General features: G+C 44.1%; 1 protein-coding gene across 3 annotated transcripts in view; it reads right to left on the reverse strand.

Moving 5' to 3' along the window:
* The window catches only part of SV2B (synaptic vesicle glycoprotein 2B), a 69,680-nt gene that overhangs the window by 23,813 nt on the left and 25,203 nt on the right, over positions 1-20,664 (reverse strand). For 2 of the 3 annotated variants that reach the window (XM_057723229.1, XM_057723230.1), the window contains exons 2-6: positions 15,250-15,430; positions 14,759-14,910; positions 7,893-8,026; positions 6,369-6,458; positions 633-743 (exon numbers count right to left, since the gene is read on the reverse strand). In XM_057723229.1, the coding sequence (XP_057579212.1) occupies positions 633-743; positions 6,369-6,458; positions 7,893-8,026; positions 14,759-14,910; positions 15,250-15,430 (668 nt within the window). The remainder of the gene's footprint in view (positions 1-632; positions 744-6,368; positions 6,459-7,892; positions 8,027-14,758; positions 14,911-15,249; positions 15,431-20,664) is intronic. The other variant, XM_057723231.1, reaches the window with a different exon arrangement.

A 20,664-nucleotide genomic window follows, 5' to 3' on the forward strand; every position in this document is an offset into this window, starting at 1 on the left:
ACACAGGCTACTGACCCCAGATAGCTGAGGTGCCTATCAAAGGAATGATCTCAGTGAGCCCAGACTCTTACATGTCCCATACATAGAAAAGCGCTAAATTCCTTAAATTGACATATCTGGTATTCACTAATTAACAATAATCTTTTGATGTTCAGACTACCTGCCCTTTGTTGCCAAACTCCTATATATCCTGGCTCCCTACTGCCTCACCACCTAGGAGAAGTTCTCCCAGGGTTATTTGAGATGCTGCCTTCCAGGCTTGAAGTCCTAAAAATTCTCACCAAATAAAACATAATTCTCAAACAAACAAACAAACAACCAAAAAAAAGAAGGTGCTAGAGAGAAAGGTGTTTACTCAGACTAGACAGTGTGCCTACATTCAAAATATCTGCCTTGGGAAGGATGAACAAAGAAAAGAAACTAAGGTTTACAGTTTGTGGCTCAAGGGCTCATAAGAGTGAGAGGTAAACATGGGCTGGGACCCAAACATCCCCATCCAAGGTTGCTTCCTGCCCATCACACTGCCTTGGGTTGATGGGGGTGTTCAGTAACTCTATTCTTCTTCCACTGACATTACAGATTTCTATAGACCCTCCGTCTCACCCCCCCCCCCTCCAGGTTCCCAGTCCTACCTGCTTGAAAGTTGTCTTGAATCTGACTAACCAGCGCTGGTACCAAGTTCCTGTCGAACTCTGGATCTCAATGAATTCATCCATTTGCTTGGGAGTTTTAATGTTGGAAACCTGTAAAGCAAAGATGGGCTAGAAAAACTTAACCCTACTTTGTGTCAGACTTTTCAATTGTTAGTTTAATGTAACTGACTTTATTAACTTATTTAGGGCTAGAGGAGCCTTTGGTGACCCTCTAGTTCAGTGATTCTTAACCAAAATTGTACATAGCATCTCTTAGGGATCTTTCTTAGGTAGATATACCCCTTTGCAGACAAATGAATCAGAGTCTTTTCATTCAATTATGGTTTTGGGAAATACACTGAATTCCTGTTTATATCTGATTTGTCCACACTAGAGTTGACTCTACCTTAAAACTCACAAGTCTATGCTGAATGGGTATTAACATCACAGAAGTCTAGAACCCATATAGGCAACTGTGTGTGTGAGTGTGTGTGTGTGCATGTGTGCTAGGAAAGGGGGTTTCCTATGTAAAACATTTTTAAAACTCTGCAGAATAAAAGACATTATGTCCTCCTGCGCAGCAAAGGAAATTATCAACAAGAGAAAAAGGCAACCTACTGAATGGGAGAAAATATTTGCAAGTCATATATCTGATAAGGGACTAATATCCGAAATATATAAAGAACTCATGCAACTCAATAGCAAAACAAACCAACAAACAATCCAATTAAAAAATGGACAGAGGATCTGAATCGAGAGTTTTGCAAGGAAGACATACAGATGGCCAACAGGCACAGGAAAAAAAATGCTCAACATCACTAAGCATCAGGGAAACACAAATCAAAACCACAATGAGATATCACCTTACACCTGCTAGAATGGCTATTATCAAAAAGACAAGAAATAACAAGTGTTGACAAGGATGTGGGGGAAGGAAATCCTTCTGCATTGTTGGTGGGGATGTAAATTGGTGCAGCCACTATGGGAAAGAGTATGCAGCTTCCCCCCAAAATTAAAAATAGAACAACCATATGATCCAGCCATTCCACTTCTGGGCATTTATTCGGAGGAAATGTGAAAACACTAACTCCAAAAGATATCTGTACTCCTATGTTCATTGCAGTATTATTTATAAAAGTGAAGATATGGAAACAACACAAGTGGCCATTGATAGGTGAACAGATAAAGATGTGATACACACACACACACAATGGAATACTACCCAGCCGTGAAAAAAATTTTTAAAAAATCTTGCCATTTGCAACAACATGGATGGACCTCGGGGGTATTATGGTTAAGTGAAATAAGTCCGACAGAGAAAGACAAATACTGTATGATCCCAATTACATTTAGAATCAAACAAAAAAAAACAAAAACAAAAACAGAAAATCAAGCTCATAGATACAGAGAACAGATTGGTGGTTTCCAGAAGGGGAGATGATATGGGGGGTGGATAAAACAGGAGAAAAGGGTCAAAAGGTACAAACTTTCAGTTATAAAATAAGTCATGGGGATGTAACATAGAGCAGGGTGACTACAGTTAATCATACTGTATTCATTACTTGAAAGTTGCTAAGAAAGTAAATCTTAAAAGTCCTCATCCCAATAAAAAAAAAATTTGTAACTGTGTGGTGACAGATGGTAACAATAAGTCTGTTGTGGTGATCATTTTGCAGTGTATACAAATATTGAATCATTACATGGTACACCTGAAACTAATATAATGTTATATGTCAATTATACCTCAATTTCAAAAAAGAAAGAGAGAAAGTATGTCCTCCTTGCTACCCCTGGTTTTCCTGGTGGAAATCAAAGAGATAGGGAATGGGAATAAGTCTGTATGTCTCAGGGCTCCCCCAAGGGCCCTGGAAAGTGTTGGGCTGTCCTAGGGCAGCACATAGCCCCAAGGAGCAATCCTGACTGATTAAGACAGTGATTTTCAGTTTAATCAATGTTTAAGACAACCACCGCATTCTATAACTAGCCATCGTGTTAAGGAGTTTCCTGACCACACAGACTCTTAGCCAAGTTATCAAGTTCCGAGCACGCAGACCAATTCAGGGCAAAAAAGAAGAGCATACTCAAAAAATTCAAAACCAGTTTCTATCACCTCCTCCAACAAACTTTTCTTTCTAGGGAGAAAAGGCTGTAGTCATAAGAGTGTCTCCATCTCTTTCTTCAGCCCAAGGACTGAGAAACGTGGAGAGACAAAGAGAGAGATGAGGCTGAATTAGGGACAATTGCTTCTTTAATTCCCAAGCACTAAGCCTAGGATGGCATGGCTTTGTTTTTCTAAAGCCTGAAAACAATGGTTCTTAAACTCTTGGGAGGGCCAGATACCCCTTTGAGAACCTGGTAAAAGCACAGGTGCTCTTCCTAAAACATCACAAGTATATAAGCATGCGAGAGCCTCCTAGGCTGGTCCTGCCCCTCCCCGGTGTGTGGCCTTTGCAAATGCTCTTCTGCCCCGGCCCAGACAGGGACACAGGAGAGGGAATCCAGCAGGCCCTGCAGTGGGACTCTTGGCTGGAACGGGTCTTCGTGTTATTAGATACCCCAGGGAGACCAAGAACCCAGCTGCAGCCAAAAGAGGCCAAGGGGAAGGTTCACCCCAAATCAGGAAGCACGTTAAGAATCACACTCAGTGGGACTTTCCTGGCTATCTAGTGATTAAGACTCAGTGTTTCCACTGCAGGGGGTGCGGGTTCAATTCCTGGTCTGGAACTAAGATCCCACATGCCTCACAGTACAGCCAAAAAAAAAAAATACAAATTTTGTCTTTCCTTTGCTCCTGGGGAAAAATAACACCCTGTTCCCTAGGGATCTGGGAGTAGGTGTGTTGAAAACGGCAGGCAAAATTACTCTAATTTACAATTAACTAGGATGCTTGGCTTTGCTTCAGCCTAAATTAGAATATGGTCTGTGTTCACGGCAGCCCTGCAGAACATGAGTTCTCAGGGGAATACTTCAACCCACTCCCCTTTCTAAAGGTGTCTTGGGGGACACCTGCCAGGGGGCAGTTCAGAAGCTTGTGAGGCAGCCAGTGGGGCTGGGGAAAGCCAGGGCTCTGTAGGGGAGGAGACAGTATTCCTCTCCCCTCTTAGGCTCCCTGGCTGGGCCCAGAAGTTAAACTGGCAAAGACAGGTTATCATTCTGCCGAGTTTTTACACGTCCGTGGGAGCCTTCACAAGAAAATGAAGTCCCAAAGAAGTGACCAGCGCAGGAAGCTTTTATACCTTTCAGAAACAGTAAATTTGTGAAGAATAGACAAAACAAAGGGATTTGGGCTAGGGTGACTAAATGGTAAAGAAGTAATTAGGATAATAAGGGTTAGTTTAACAAGGTTTGTTTATACAGCCTTCTTGGCCCTAAATTCCACATCTCTGCTGAGAACCATTTCTGCTTTACTCCTGGTACAGGGAGAGCACGTTTCATGTGGGAGATTTATGGCCTGTTTCAGGGAAGAGGGGCGAGCAGGGGGAGGTCAGAGTGACCTTTTCACTTCCGCTGTTTTCTCAAACTCCTTCTGCTTATGAGATTCAATATGCCAAGATGCCATAATTGGGGGTTTCGTGTCCTGAGCCCCATCAGCTCAACGGCGATGTAAGGAGGGCCTGGCCTGCCTTACGCTCTTCCTCCAGACCACTGAGCATGTTGACTACGAACATATCTACGGAGGGGAGCACACAGGATCAGAGCAGGCGACCCCATCCCGCCGGGCTGAGTATCACTCCTGACTCCAGCTACAGCCCAGCTGTCTGAGGTCAACAACACTTTCCAGGTGTTTGTTTTTTATTTTATTTTTTCCTGGCCCATCCAGTCATCCACTTCTACATAATTAATATGATCATCAGGTTGGTATGGAAATACTAAGCCCATAACCTTTTTAATTCCTTTTTCCTGTGAAAAAGTGAAATCTACCAAAAGCAGAGGTTATGCCCAGAGACTCAGTAATATCTCCCAGGAATAAGCAGGAGTCTGGAGGCAAGGCTATGGAATGGGGGGGGGGGGGAGGGCAGGACTGAGCCGAGTGTACCCAGACTCCAGGGGACACGGTGCTCCCGCTAACATCTCGGGTCCACACCTGCAGTCCAGCTGCAGCATTAAAATCCATCACAGAGAGAAGTGGGTCTGGGAGGTTGGGGGAGCCGTCAATTCCCTTGTCATCTTTCATTTGGAGTAGTTCTGCTAATTGTGCTTCTTCTTCCTTTTTTTTTAAGCATGGGATTTTTTTTAATAAGAAAGTTAATCAAGGAAGGATTAAGAAAACGAACTAGCTAAAAGTTATATTTTCGATTACATTTCATTTCACCAACCCCAAAGTCTATATATATTGTTAATGGTGCTTCTTAATAAATGTTTGTGATAAAAGGACTGGTCCCATATTTTAGATAATTCTAGGGGCATTGGAATTGGGGAAATATGCCATTGAACAGCTTTACTATAAAATCTATTATTTGAGTTTATTTACTTAAAAATATGATGAAATATTTGGATAATAGTTAATATCTATGCAGTCTTTACTCCAAGCCAGGCACTGGTTTAGGTGCTTGATTTTAATCCTTACATAACTATATTTATAGACAATATTATCCCTCTTTCCCAATGAAGAAAATAAGGCACAGACAGTACCTTGCCTAAGGCCATGCAGCTAGAACATGTTAAAACTGGGATTGGGACCCAGACTGGTCTGGCTTCAGGTTGTAGATACTTAACGGCTATGGAGTCGAGTCCTACCTGTGAATCAGGGGTTCCAAGTAACAGGTTAACAAGAACAAGTGTTTTACTCTGACTCAAATTATGGTAGGCAAAGAAGCAAAAAAAAGTGAGTCAGAGTAGCTGGGAGTTAACCCAGGAAGGCTTCCTTGAAGAAGTGGATATGGAGTTGGTCTAAAAGGGGGTCATGCAGACAGGTGCACAGGGACCCTGCTGTGGGCATTCCTCGTGGTTGGCCATAGCTTGGTGGGAAGAGCACAGTTCATGGTAACGAACAGGACCTCCTCGTGGAAACTGCCATTGGCTAGTTTTCCGCTTTTTAAACTAGTGAGAAAGAAAATCCAGGCTAATAGCCAACGCTGGTAAGGATGCAGAGAAACAGGTATCCTGCCATTGGTGATATCACAGATCATTGCAACCCTACTGAAATGTAATTCGTGATACATCTTGAGAGCTATAAAAATACTCATGCTGTTTGAGCCACTCATTTTATTTCTAGGAGTGTACTCTTAGAAAACAAACCCAGAACATGAAGGGAAAGGAACTATGTGCAGGGGAAGGTTCACTGCCACAATATTTGCCGGAACAAGGTAATAAAACAGGGCAAATAAATCTCTAACACTGGGGACATATTTAGGAAAACTATGTTAATGTTCCTAACATTAATGTCCATTAAAAGGATGATTCTGAATACTATGAGACACATGTAGAATGCCTGTGAGCGCTTCTAAATAATCTGTATGTATTGATATATGTAAATATTGGGTTGGCCAAGAAATTCATTCTGTATGACTACAGCTAGTGTTTTCTTTTGTCATTTTTGAACAATTAGTGGTACCAAGAAGGTATCCATCAAAAGGCAAAGAATAATTATGATGTGGTAATAGGAATATCAGGGGCTTTATTCCCCTTTTGACAAATGTTCTATGATGTGCTTACACAATAAAATTATTTTTTAGCAAACTGAAACAGTGAAGAGGTGAGGCCCCCTCCGGCTGGCATAGGTGACCACACACTCACCGTGAACACCTTCTCCGGGGCTCCCTTAGCCCTCATGTTGGTGTCGTGGACGTGCTTGAGAATCATCCAGGCTTCATCATGTTTGCCCATCTGGTAAAACCAAGGAAAGAGACGTGAACAATCCTTTGCTGATTAGGGGTGGAAAACCCTACAACCCAACGGGATGCTGATACCTGAGTCTGAGGCGATTGACCATGGATGCATTACTGTCTAGGGCTTGTGAAAGACCAGGACAAGTTTCCATTACAGCCCATCCTGGAAGGATAATAAGGTTGTGCCTCCAAGGTGCAAATGCTAGGTATAATTATCATTATAGGTGATGAGTAACTACTCCTAATTTAAGGCTGAGTAGACTGCAGGGTGGGAGGCACGTTCCTCCCTGGCAGGATAAAGCAAACACACAACATGTGATGGGCTGAACTGTGCACCCCCCCAACCCAAAAGATATGTTGACGTTCTAGCCCCAGTACTCTAGGATGTGACCTTACTTGGAAGTAGGGTTGTTGCAGATGTAATTGACTAAGATGAGGTCATACTGGGGTAGGGTGGGCCCCTAATCCAACACGACTGGTATCCTTATGAGAAGAAGCCCATGTAAAGAGCCAGAGATGCACAGAGAGAACACTGTGTGGTGACAAAAGGCTGAGATTGGAAGGAAACAGCTGCAAGTCAAGGAATACCAAAACATGCAAGCAACCCACCAGAAGTTGCACAAAGCAAGTAAAGATTGCTCCAAGGGCTTCCAAGGGAGTGTGGCCCTGCTAACATCTTGATTTGGGACTTTTAGTCAACAGAGCTGTGAGATTTCTGTTACTCCGAGCCACTTGGTTTGCGGGCCTTTGTTACAGCAGCCCTAGGAAACTCATACACAACAAACGGTAACTTTTGAGATAAGCCTGGATTAAAAAAAACTTTTCCTGCATCTACCCCCTGATCAATGGATGAAACAAGAAATTCAACAAGGAGGATTAGTCTGCAGAAAGTTGGAAAGAGGCTGATAAGTGGACTCTGAGAATTGGGGCTGTAAGAGCCTTCAAGTCCTATCGCCTTTCCACCAGCCCTGCCCATCTGACCACGGCAAGCACGAGAGACCCCGCTTCCACCAAGTTGGCAACCTCTGGAAGCAGCTTCCTGGAGGAGAGAGGACCTGCAAAGCCAAGAGTCTTGAAGGGCTTGGGAATTGTGACAGATTACAATCCAGCTCACAGCCGTAACATGGAAAAACTCCGTGCAGCTTTGAAGAGCCTCATAATCAGGACCTCTGGGGAGAGTGGGTGCCAGAAGCATCTTCAGGAGGGTCCCCTCCAATGCCACCCAGCCTCAGGGAGCAGGGCTGCTGCTCTGTGCACAGTGAGCTCCTGAGTCCCTCCGGCTCTGGATGTCCTTGGATCCCGGGCATACAACCATCACGATGGATTTGATGATGGGCCAGGTCAGCAGACATGGAACCAAGGGGCTCGGACAGCAGGGCCAGCTCCCATCGCCATCCCATTGCCCTCACATTGAGCAGGGGCGCTGACTCACCTCTAGAAGAAACCTCGGGCTCTCTGGCATGAACTTCAGGGCCACCATGGACACAGTGCAGGGCAGAGCGCAGACAATGACAAACAGTCTCCAACTGTGGAAGTGGTAATTGGTACCCATGCTGAAGCCCCAGCCTGTGAAGAAGCAATCAGAGGATCTCTGACACACGGTCTTAGAGTGACCTGCAAGGACTGGCTCTCATAATTCCTGTTTATGGGGTCACCAAATACCAATGAAGCAAACATTTCTGCTAGGGAGTTGCGTATGGTTCACAGAGCACTGCTATACATATCTCCCTTGGATGAAAATACCACTGAATGTCACTCTATTTGTCGCACGTGTGTTAATTGTGGCTCTACAGCTAGTGTCCAGACTTCATGAGGACAGGGGCCTGTATATAAACATTAAGAAGGTGGGGTCTGACATCCACTATTTGCCATGGCTGTTCAGACTGGGAAAACTGCCCTCACAATGCTCAGTTGCCCTATCTATAAAATGGGAATAATGGATTGCAGAAGGAATAAAAGAACTAACATTTAAAAAAAAAAGAAAGAAAGAAAGAAGAAAGAAAAAGAAAGAAAGAAAGAAAGAAAGAAAGAAAGAAAAAGAAAGAAAGAAAGAAAGAAAGAAAGAAAGAAAGGGAAAGAACAAGAAAAAGAAAAAGAAGAAGAAGAAGAACTGGCTCTCAAATTGTGGGGTGCAAGAGCATCACCTGGAGAGCAGCTTAACATGCAGACTCCCTGGCTGCGGCCCCAAAGCCTCTGATTCTGAAAGACGTTGGGAATTTGCATCTTGTCAGTCTCGTAGGCAGGCCTGGCCTAACATTTATGGGCCTTGCTTAGGCATACAAATAAAGGCACCATCCCATATTTCTATATATTCATTAAATTTTCAGTTAACAAACTGTTAGATAACAGATGTTCCATCCTCCTGATTGACGAATAAGGAGCTGGAAGGCCAAGCCCTGACCTGCCCAAAACCCACCTTTACAGGACCTGCTTCTGTCCTCCCACCTGTAGAATGAGGGGCCACCTGCCAACACATGCGGTCACACCACACACACCACCGCAGTGAGAATGGGTGTCCTTGTCATGATCCCTTGAGTTTAGTGGGGAGTCCTAGGTCCTGAGTACCCAGAGCATGATCTGGGTGGAGAGGGGTCATGGCCTCAGGGATGTCTTCTCTCATGGGAAGGGGTACAGCTGGAGGAAAGCCAGAGCAGGGCCTTCTATGACCCAGGGTTTTGATGAGGGATTACTCTTAGCCAGGTCAAAAGGCAATAACAGCTCTGGGTGATTCCAATTCACAGGGTTCAGGACCACACTTTGAAAAACACTGTCAGTCATTAGGCTAATTTTTTTTAAAGAAACTAAGCTTCTAGATTCAAATGAATTCTACCATCATTGGAGAGGTGACTAGCTCCTACTCAGCTTTCATTATTCAAAGCATTTCTAAAATTCATTTTCAGAAATTGCCTTCAGGATCTACAAAGCATTCTTTCAAATATCTTCATAAGTAGCAAATTTCCCTCTTTCAAGAATGATAACACAGTGGAAAGTGCCTGCACTTTTGCAGTCATATAGATCAGAGTTCAAATCCTGGCTTTCTCACATCGTTATTGCTGTGTTGGTGGGTTTCGCAGCTGTAGAATGCAGGTAGTGGTACTTCCACAGATTTTCTGTGTGTGAAAGCTCCCAGCAACCAATAATAATTCACCTGCTTTGAGGATAGATTTGATTTGTTTAGAAATAGCTACATGACAGTTAGTGCCGAAGATGTTGAGTGAAACAGATGAAACTCAGCAGAGATTAGCAAAAGAACTGTTTCCTTTTAAAGCCAAGGTTATGAAATAAACTGGTTCTCTCATGCCCCTCTCTGAACACAATTCCAACAGCATTTCTTAGAAAAACAAAACTTTATGAATAAGTATATTGATTTCTAAAGTTCAAATGGTAAACGTTATTCGGCTGTAAAAAAATCTCTATTCCATTTATGTAAAAATATATTATATGGCCAACTCCAGAGGTGGGCCGTTTATGTCTTGAATTCTCTATTACTTACAATTGTGGTTCAATTTGTTCTACTTGCAGGGGACGCCTAACCAACATCTGCTGTTTCTGCAGATATTTCTTACTCTATTTGCACAATGAAAGGACTGGGCAGAGAGAATCGCAGGTGAAAAAAAACATGGGACCATGGCCCCGCAGGCCACAGAACATTAACACACATAACACATCCAGCATTCTCAATCAGAATCACATCTCTTTTTGCACAGCCTGGGCTGTTCTCCTTCCCATCTCACTGGACTTTGTTCATTTTAATTTTAATTAAAAATCTTTCCTTTCTCCTGGGAGTGACAACCAAAAGAGGAAGACAAAACCATAGTAAGATTTCCACATCCTCAACTCATGTCCAAAAACCATTCTGGTGTAATTAGAAATAAAGTTGATCAAAACTACATAGCAGTCAAACTCAGGTAGGTAACAAGAGAAGAAGGTATGTTTAGAAAGGATTCTGCCTCAGGGAGATTTTTTTTCTTAATGATAATATGTGCAAATTATCCAAAATCCATTATTCCCTCATGCCTCTATGTTTTTTACGGTGATATTAGTAATCTGCACTTATCACATTCATTAGGCCTTAACATCTTTGGGGCCTTAAATTAAATAAAATTAAACAGTGAACTGCTTCCAAATATATGGAACAACTATTAATTTGGAGACAGGGATTGTTCTGTTCACTGATCTTTTAGCTTGCCCTACTTTTCTCCATTGGGATTTCACAAGCAGCTGGTACTGCTGACTACAGTGGGAATTAATCTTTCATAATAGATCCATGTTTTTCTGGGCTGTGCCTATGAGTTCCCAGAAAAACATTCCGAGCTTTGTAATTTTCTTTCTCAGTGACTCAGTCACCCAAATTCCTGGTGCCAAGACCTCCCATCACTTCATTCCTGAAAAAGAAATTAAACAGTTTGCAACAAGCTATGTACAAACATCAAGTCTCCTTTCTAGATCACCCTGGCATTTGTCCCTGCTGAGTGGAGGGGGTGTTAGAGGATTAATGTCTTAGGTCTGTTGAGAAATATCATCAAATGTCTAGGTCACTGTGGACAAAACATCTGGCCCTGGTAAAATGAAGCTTAAAATAAATAATCATTCCTGTTATACTGTGATTCTAGTCCATCACATTTCTAAGCTGGGTTGCCCTCAAGTTAACTCCTATTTCAATTAAGCCTAACCATCCAAGAGGCTTGTGTTTTTAAGTGGAATGTAAAAGCCACAGATTTCTTACAGGCATACAAATAGGAAACTATCCTGTCCATTTGGAGTAAAACATTTAACCACAAGCCCTGCTATCAGCCAGTAGCCCTGTGGCCCCTCTGCCACGGGCATCTCATTCAATCTTGGTCAACGTATTCCCAATGTGAAATTTTTTTTTTGCTTTTTTAGAAACCAGACACCCAGACCTCGGTGTGTGTTTGTGTGTGTAAAGTGAAATGAAGAAATGATTCAGCTTGTAGTGACTATTGTGGGTTGCTCCCCTCACAACATCCTTCCCCTCCTTTCTCTCCACTGGGTTGCAGAGTTGTGGTTTGGGTGAAACTGACACCATTCCCAGTGCCAGGGATGGGGAAGAAAGTATAGGAAACCCTCAGGACCTGGCACCCTCTGGGGGTTAGTGATTGGCTGAGGTGAGCACAGGACCTAAGCTGATCCAATCAGAGGGAAGCCAAGGACTTTGCTCATTGGCTGGCTGTGAGGGAGGTTCCCTTGTGGAACAAGCAGTCTGCAAATAGGGCTAGAATTGCTAATGCAGCTTGGAGGGAAACCGGCCCAAAGATTTAGAATCATCTCCAAAATTTTCTCTACATTCTTTGCATCCCAAGAACTGCTGGATGTTAGGGCTGGCATGGATCAGATCTCTACAGTCAGATCTCTTTGCTTCCTTCTCCCTTCATTTTCTAGGTGAAGGAACCAAGCCTGGACAAGCTAGAGTGGCTTGTCCCAAATTACACAGCACCACTCTTTTGACTCAGCTTTTATCCAGAGTCTATTTGTTCCCCTCCCCCCCCAAATTTTTCTAACTCAAATTATATGTAGAAATAGTTTCTTAGTGTTAACACATTTGGATCAGTTAACAGGGAAATGATATGATAGCAAGAATTGTGGGGATAAAAGCAATTCCTTGGACCCATATACCAACAGCCTGGATAATTAAAGTGTGCATTTGAGGGGAGGGTGGAGAGCAGAGCCTGCTATTGGGAGTAATACAGTTTTGTATCTAAAATTATGTAGAACTGCCTATGGTAACAGAATTGTCTGGAAAACCCTTCAATGCTTTATTTCATTATTCCTGTTCATGTTTCTTCTCTGTTTCTGATACAAAATTCAGTGGAATATGGCAAAGGTGACATGATGGTCCCAAACCCATTTCTTCTACCTCTGGGCACACAGCTAGGTTACATTTCAGTGTCCTTTGCTATAGTGTGTGGTCATATTACAGATTTGGGGCCAATGGGATGTGAGCAAAGAGGATGTGATCCAATTCCTAGCCTTCCCTTCAAAAGCACCCACATACAACGACCCATGCTCTTTCCCCAAACCAACATGTAGGTTACCTGTTGAAGAGGGTAGATCACATGCTGGAAGGAAGCTGAACCCTGGGATTACTGATGGAGCAGAGCTGCCTGCAGATCAGAAACACCACCCAGGCTTTGCAGGAGAGGAAAACTTCTTTGGTATTAAACCACTGAGATTTCAGGGTTTATCAGGTCCTCAGGGTAATACACCCAGCATCCCCTTAACTAATATGATAGGAATTGCCTACACCAAAGCTTCTTCTTAAAAAGATAATACAGAAGCCTCCATTAACCCAGAACATACATCAAAGAGGGTCAGATTTAAAACAAGCATACCAGGAGGAAAAGAAGCCCTCCTACACTGGTGATGGGGATGTAAATTGGTGCAGCCACTATGGAGAACAATTATGAAGGTTCCTTAAAGAACTAAAAATGGTTGCTATATGATACAGCAATCCCACCCTTGGGCATATATCCAGATAAAACTCTAATTTGAAAAGATGCATGCACCCCTATGTTCATAGCAGCACTATTTACAATAGCCAAGACATGGAAGCAACCTAAATGTCCAAGGACGGATGAATGGATAAAGAAGATGTGGTACATATATACAAAGGAATATTACTCAGCCACAAAAAAAGGAATGAAATAATGACATTTGCAGCAACATGGATAGACCAGGATTCTCATAGTTAGTGAAGTAAGAAAGACAGAGAAAGACAATTATCATATGATATCACTTATATGTGGAATCTTAAAAATGATACAAATGAACTTATTTCCAAAACAAAAATAAACCCACAGATGTAGAAAACAAATTTATGGTTACCAAAGGGGAAAGGGAGGGAGGAAGGATAAATTAGAAATTTGGGATTAACATATTCCCACTACTATATATAAAGTAGATAATCAAAAAGGACTTACTGTATAGCACAAGAACTATACACAATATAGGGTTGGCCAAAAAGTTCATGGAAAAACCCAAATGAACTTTTTGGCCAATCCAATATTTTGTAATAACCCATAAGGGAAAAGAATCTGAAAAAAAATAATTGAATCACTTTGCTTTACATCTGAAACTACTACAACATTGTAAATCAACTGTATTTCAATAAACACACCCCCCCACCCACCCCCACCCCCCAAGGAGGGGAACGGGTAGAGAAGTGCTGGTTAGCTTCAGAGGCAGTTGTCTGCTCCTCCCTACGGTCTGCAGGAGTCCAGGTGATGGCAAAGCCTACACCCATAATCAGTGGTTTACCAAAAATAATTTTGAAGGATGATGATATTACCCAGGATACTCAAAAGGCATAATCAAATTCAAAACTGCTGCCTTCTCCTGACTTTACTCTTAATAAAATCCAATAGTGAAAGTTAATGTTGCCAAGTCTGTGTCCAGAAAATCCAGTTTTTGCAATTATCCGAGATAATAAAATTTTCTCGGCTGAAACCAAGACCTTGTCTGTAAGGCTCCATGTTTGCAGTGGAAAGAGTGACAGCAGGCACTAAAATGGAAAGTATACGAGAGCACCGCACGGATGGGGAAGGGGCATCAGGATTCAAGGTCATGCCAAGGCCAAGTCATCCATTTGGCCAAGTCACCAACTTCTCGGCTTCTGTTACAACATCTATAAAATGGGGTTACTCAGCCTAACTTGCTGTAAGGAGGAGGGCTGGAGGAGATGAAAGTTGAAGTCCTTTCAATTAAAAGGGAGGAAAAAAAGAGAGAAGGAGAAAGGAAGTGAGGGAGGGTAGATTGTATTATTTCCAGAAGGACATGTATACTGAAATTAGCACTGTGTCTCCAGCGTTGGAAGTTCTTTATTCATTTTTATTTATTTTTTGGCTGCCTCAGTTCCTAGTTGTGGCACGTGGGATCCTACATTGCGGCGCGTGGGCTTCTCTCTAGTTGTGACGTGCGGGTTTTCTCTCTAGTTGTGGTGTGCCTGTTCCAGGGCGCATAGGCTCTGTAGTTTGCAGAACACAGGCTCTCCAGTTGAGGCTCAGTAGTTGTGGCACCCAGCCTTAGTTGCCCTGCAGCGTGGGGGACCTTAGTTCCCTGACTAGGGATTGAACCTGCATCCCCTGCATTGCAGGATGGATTCTTTACCACTGAACCACCCAAGAAAGTCCCTCCAGTTGTTGGAAGTTCTTTAGAAAGATCAAGGTCATACACAGGAACTGTGTGTGAGTGTGGGAATAAGGCTGAGGACAGGAAATGTTGTCTGGAGGCAGGTGTCACAGTAACAAGGGCCCCCGGGCTCTTGTAAGCCAACACACTCACCGTAGTGTGGGATGATGCTCCAGGCCATGGCAGATGCATAGATGCCCCCAGTCATCCAGAAGATCCCCAACCAACTGAGATGCTCGCCCCGTTTCTCCCGGGACAAGAATTCAGAAAAATAGGCAAAAACAATGGGCAGAGCACCCCCAATCCTGCAGAGAGAAAATGCCACAAAGAAAGAACCAAGTCAGATACTAAATATGGTCATAGGAACCAAACTGCCTTGTCCCACCCTTAGGCTAAGTGGTAAAGTCACCCAGTGAATTCAAAAGACCAGCCTAGCAAGTGTTGGGTTATTTCGACCTTATGCACTGAGTTGACAACCTAACCCCTTTCTAAGGTTCAACTTTAACACAGTATCTTGGAAGTCAAACAAAAACTCAGTTTAAGGTTTTCCGGAGGTACCACTCAGAGCCAGGGTACCAGGAGAGGTGGACCACCGGTCTGGGCGGTTAGGGGTGGGGTCCAGCTGACCCTCTGTGATCACGTACCCTATGCCTGAGATGAGTCTGCAGAAGAGGAAGCCTCCATATCCCTGTACGAAGGAGGAGAGGGAGGCAAAGGAGGCATTGATGGCCAGGGACATGCTGAGGACTCGCTTTCTCCCCAGCTTGTCAGCCAGGCCCCCCAGGACGAAGGCTCCCCCCATCATTCCTAGGTAGACTATCAGTCCTGTGAGGAAGAGACAGAGAGAGGAGAGGGTGGAGAGAGAAGACAAGAGATTAGAGACCATGCGATGTTTTAGAAAATCTGATGCCCATTTTAATGCAACCTAGAAATTCTGTGTCACAGACATAAAAGGTGGAATGTGACAGATGCTGGTAGCAAATTAGAAATGTTGGATAAATGTGACTTCTTAGGAATGTTGTTCAAAAAATAAAACCCTCATCAGGTTTACACATACGTGCACGTACTAAAATAGAGCAGCCATAACTGGGTTTGATGCACCTTTCTTTAGATGCATACTCTGCAGATGAAGGAAATTCTGTCATTTTATTTTTAAGCAAAAAAAAGTGTTGGTGCTACAAAAGTCCTTACCTGTGGGGTTATGTTTAAAGAGAAATTTTCCAGGGAAAAGTGTGGCCAAGCAGGCATGGGAAACATTCGGAAGGAAAAAATATGGTGCGAGTGAAAACAGCAATTACCAACAAGACAGCTTATTTTATTGAACACCCAAGAAGGACATTTTCCAAGCTACAACCAGTGTTTGGATTTCTTAGGGGAATGTGGAGGAGAGCAGCAATGAGCTACTCTTTCTTCAGCACATTCTATTACAAGTCACATGCAACTACTATGTGACTTGCAATAGAATCAGTTAATTTACAATATCATGTACATACCTTGTGATAGACACATTTATCGAATGCCAATGAAGCCAGCATCCTCACAGAGGTGGCAAATCTCCAGAAGTACATGGACGGTTCTTTCCTATTAACTATTGAGTACTTACTAATTATCAACGACTGTGCTAAGTACACGCATTATTTACTAAGGCCAAGAAGGAAATTTTGGAGAATGTCTTCCATGCGGTGGAAATACTGAATACAAATTAGGTTAAGTGTCCCTTTGCTCATCCCTGACTGTAAATCAGAAGAAGGACATCATTGGGCTTCCCTGGTGGTGCAGTGGTTAAGAATCTGCCTGCCAATGCAGGGGACACAGGTTCGATCCCTGGTCCAGGAAGATCCCACGTGCCATGGAGCACCTAAGCCCGTGTGCCACAACTACTGAGCCTGCGCTCTAGAGCCCATGAGCCACAACTACTAAGCCCATGCGCTGCAACTACTGAGCCTGTGCTCTAGAGCCCATGAGCCACAACTACTAAAGCCCACGTGCCTAGAGCCCGTGCTCTGTAACAAGAGAAGCCACAGCAATAAGAAGCCCTCGCACCACAACGAAGAGTAGCCCCCACTGGCCGCAACTAGAGAAAGCCCACGTGCAGCAACAAAGGCCCAATGCAGCCAATTAATTAATTAATTAAAAAATAATTTCATTTATAAAAAAGAACATCATTTGTCTTTCACAGACAGGAAGCTTCTCCTGACCTGCGGATGCTTTATTTATACAGATGTGTGCTGGGAAGGGCCCATGTAAAGCAAAGAGCTTCACTAGCTGGTTAATCAACTTGAAGGTAGGTCCCCAAAAGGAGCAGTTGAACTATGTTCTGCTTTATCTTCCCAGTGACAGATTTCCTTCTTTTATTATTTTATTCTATGAAATGAAAAGAAATGATAACTTTGGTGCTGTCAACGGTTTTCACGAACTAGGATTTCCTTCACTCATGTGAGTTGTAACTTTTCACCTCTGCGTTGCTCAAAGGCATGAAATATGTTATTTCCCTTTTCTTTTCCATATATGTCACTTCATGAAATATGCCTGAGGCTACAAGTATTCATTAAATGCCTGTTATTAGGTAAGTGCTATTTTTGTTACTGGGGATACAGCAGGGTACAAACATTGAAAATCCTTGCCTTTCTGGCGCTTACTTTCTAGTTGGGGAAACGAGATGATCAGTAAGTGAGTAAAATATACAGTAAGTGGGTTGCTGATAAGCATTATAGAGAAAAATAATACAGAAGCAGAGAAAGGAAGGGTCAGGGTGGGAGGTAACAGTTCTAAATAAGATGATTCAGGGACTTCCCTGGTGGCGCAGTGGTTAAGAATCCACCTGCCAATGTCGGGGACACGGTTTGATCCCTGGTCCGGGAAGATCCCACATGCCTCGGAGCAACTAAGCCTGTGCACCACAACTACTGAGCCTACATGCTGCAATTACGGAAGCCCACATGCTGCAACTACTGAAGCCTGCGAGCCTAGAGCCTATACTCCGCAACAAAAGAAGCCACGGCAATGAGAAGCCCATGCACCGCAACGAAGACCCAAGGCAGCCATAAATAAATAAATAAACAAACAAACAAACAAATAAATAAATAAAATGATTCAAGAAGCCCTCAGGGAAATGGGACACTTGGACAAAGATCTGCAGAGAGTCAAACATGGGGATATTTAGGAGAAATTGCTGGACCTGTGCTCTTGGACCCAAGGTTTCCCTCAACTACAATTTCACCAGTTTGCCAGCCCACAGCTCAGAAAATGTAGTGAACGATTTCCCACTGTGTTAGGTCACCGACACCTGTGTTGAGAAAATGAGTCAAGACTTGCAAACCTGACTCAGGTGTTGGGTCACGCTGTATTATAATGATGTCTGGGTCAGTGTTCTTGCTAGACTGTGAGTTTATCTGCCTGATCCAGCGCTGACCGGCCAAGGGCTTTCAGCATCTGGTTCCCAGCCAACTTAATCTTGCCCAGTTCTTTGCCATCGAGTGTTACATCTAGCAGGACCGCCTTACTCCCTGATGAGGGAGTCTTGAAACCACCTTCTGCTGCCATGACCCATCTCCACCAGGAATGAAATCAGTCAGGTGCCTGAGTGAGCCTCAGGCTGTAGCTCTCCTCTCGCTCTCACTGGGGGGTACTAGTCTGCGAGACTGGCTTTGTGCCTGGTCCTGAGAGCCTGGTCCCCATGCTAGTTTCCTACCAGCATCTGATGCCCCAACCAACTGGAAAAGTCCCAGACTCTGCCCATGCCCAACCAGGCCTTCCTCAGGAAAGAACTGGGTTCTACTTCCTTGTACGTAGACAACCCACCTAACACCATGACCACGGCCAAGAGCCCCACATCCGAGCTGCCCTGCCCCTCCTCCCCACTCCTGGATAGACCCCTGGGAGGTCACCACCAGCCTGGTTCACACTGGAATTTTACAGAATTCCTTATGCTTGGTAATTCAGACCTCTAGACCAGAGCAGAGAGGGAACCTTTCCCCCCAGTTAGGTCTGTTCAGCTTCCAACTTTTGTTGGCCTCAGTTTAGTACAGCCCCGTGCCAAGAATTTCCAATCATCCCATTCAGCCAAGAAATACCTTGCGTTTCTCTCATGGTACCTGATCAGTAAACATTTGGAATAAGAAACAGATATCGAAAGGGAGGAAGGGAGAAAAGGGGGAAAGGGAGGGAGGAGGGAAGTCCCACTCAAATTGCAGCTCCATGAGCAAAACAGATGCTATGGTTGCTTTAAGCCGCTGAGTTATACAGCAATAGGTAACGGGGCAATAAGTGCCGAACAAACTTAAGGAGCCTAATATATCTTAATAATAGCAGCAAAACAGCAAACGTGGAGTGAGCGCTGGCCACTAGATGGGCTCCATGCCAAGCATTTCACAGGCATTGTTGATACCCTTTAATGTTTGCAACATGCCAGTGAGGGAGATGCTGTTATTATCCCTATTTTATGCAGGAGGAAACGGATCCACAGAGAAATGAAGTAGTTCCCTGAGGTCAACTGATGGAAATATCAAGATTTGGGACTAGCACTTCTGACCTCAGCGTCCCTGCTTTAAGTACTATATTTCACTGCTCGTTTTGCATCAGCATTGGTCAGACTTTGTAGCTCTGCATCAGTTCATTCTTTCTTCATGTGCTCGTCCCCAGGATGGCTTGCTAAGTGAGGCATGGTTCCTTCCATTTAAGGAGATAAACCACAAAACCTGTGATTACCTCCTGGTGAGAAACAGTGCTCCAATAGAGGTATATGTCGAGTATTTTAAAATCACAGAGGAGGAGCACAGCCTGGATACACCTCACGCGACGTGGGAAGGCTTCTAAGAGGTAGACTTGGAGCTGTTGTCGAAGGACAAATGGGAGTAAGTCAGGTCTCCATCTTGATGACAGGGGTGTAACACAGACAGCACGTGCAAAGACAGGGAGGTTGAAAGCACGCCTGATGTGTTTGGGCAACGACCTGCAAGTAGTCCAGTGTGAGTAAAACACAGTGCATGTGGGACAGCTGGTGAGGGATGGGGGCTGGAGGTCAGATCATAAATGGTTCAGACGGTGTGTGTGTGTGTATGTTTGGGGTGGGGGGTGGGGAAACAGGCATGCACAGGTATGAGTACATGCACGTACGTTTACATGCCTGCATGTGGGCCTACAAATCGGGGCGGGGGGGGGAGATAAGAATCAGAGGAACAGTCAGGACACTTGCTAAGAACGGGTCTGTACACCCCCTACCGCAGAGAAACACCCTAGCGTCCAATTGAAGTTCTGTTTTTTTCTTACTTCAGTAAAGTTATCTGCAGCACTTCTCAAATTTCACTGTGCACACAAATCACGGAGGTATCCTATTAAAATCGGATTCTGATTCTCCAGTTCAGGAGGGCTGAGTTGGGGCCTGAGATTCCATCTTTCTAACAAGACTGGTGCTGCTGGTTCACGGACCACACTCTGAGCAGTGAGAGGCTAGAGCACACCCACCCTCAGGGAAACACAGGGAGGGGTAGTGGTGAGAATCCTCGCCTCTGAACCCAAAGATCTCGTTCACTGGTTGTGTACTTTGGGAGAAAAGCCTTTCACCCTCCAAGGGCCTGAGCACCACATCTGTAAAGTGATGACTGAGGTAGCTAACCTCCAAGCTGCCTTCCCATCCATTTGTTTCTAAAAAGTATAAATCGTGAAAGATGAAATTCTGTGGATTTCTCAGGAAGAAGATTGGCAGATTAAAAAAACACCAACCCAGACACAAAATGCTTGATTAAACTTTCGTGATCGTCACGCAGGACATGTTTATGGATCAGATGTGGCCCTAAGTGGCTTCTGGGCCACAAGTCTGCAATCTCAGCAGCGAACATTGTGCCGGTAATTAAGCTATTAGCTCCAAAGCCACCCTCCCAGCCCCTACTTTGTCCACAAACTACATGTGCTTTGCAGGCTGCTCCCTGCTAGGTCCTGCCAGTAGGCGGCACTAGAGGGAGGCGTCAAGGCTGCTGACGGGCAAAGGACCTGTGCTCTTTGTTCCTGAGCAACGCGTTTTCACTCTGGCCGCAGCAATTCCCTTCCCCGGCAGCAGCAGC

The sequence above is a fragment of the Hippopotamus amphibius genome, chromosome 2, assembly GCF_030028045.1.
Source record: "Hippopotamus amphibius kiboko isolate mHipAmp2 chromosome 2, mHipAmp2.hap2, whole genome shotgun sequence".
In the NCBI taxonomy this organism is placed as follows: domain Eukaryota; kingdom Metazoa; phylum Chordata; class Mammalia; order Artiodactyla; family Hippopotamidae; genus Hippopotamus; species Hippopotamus amphibius.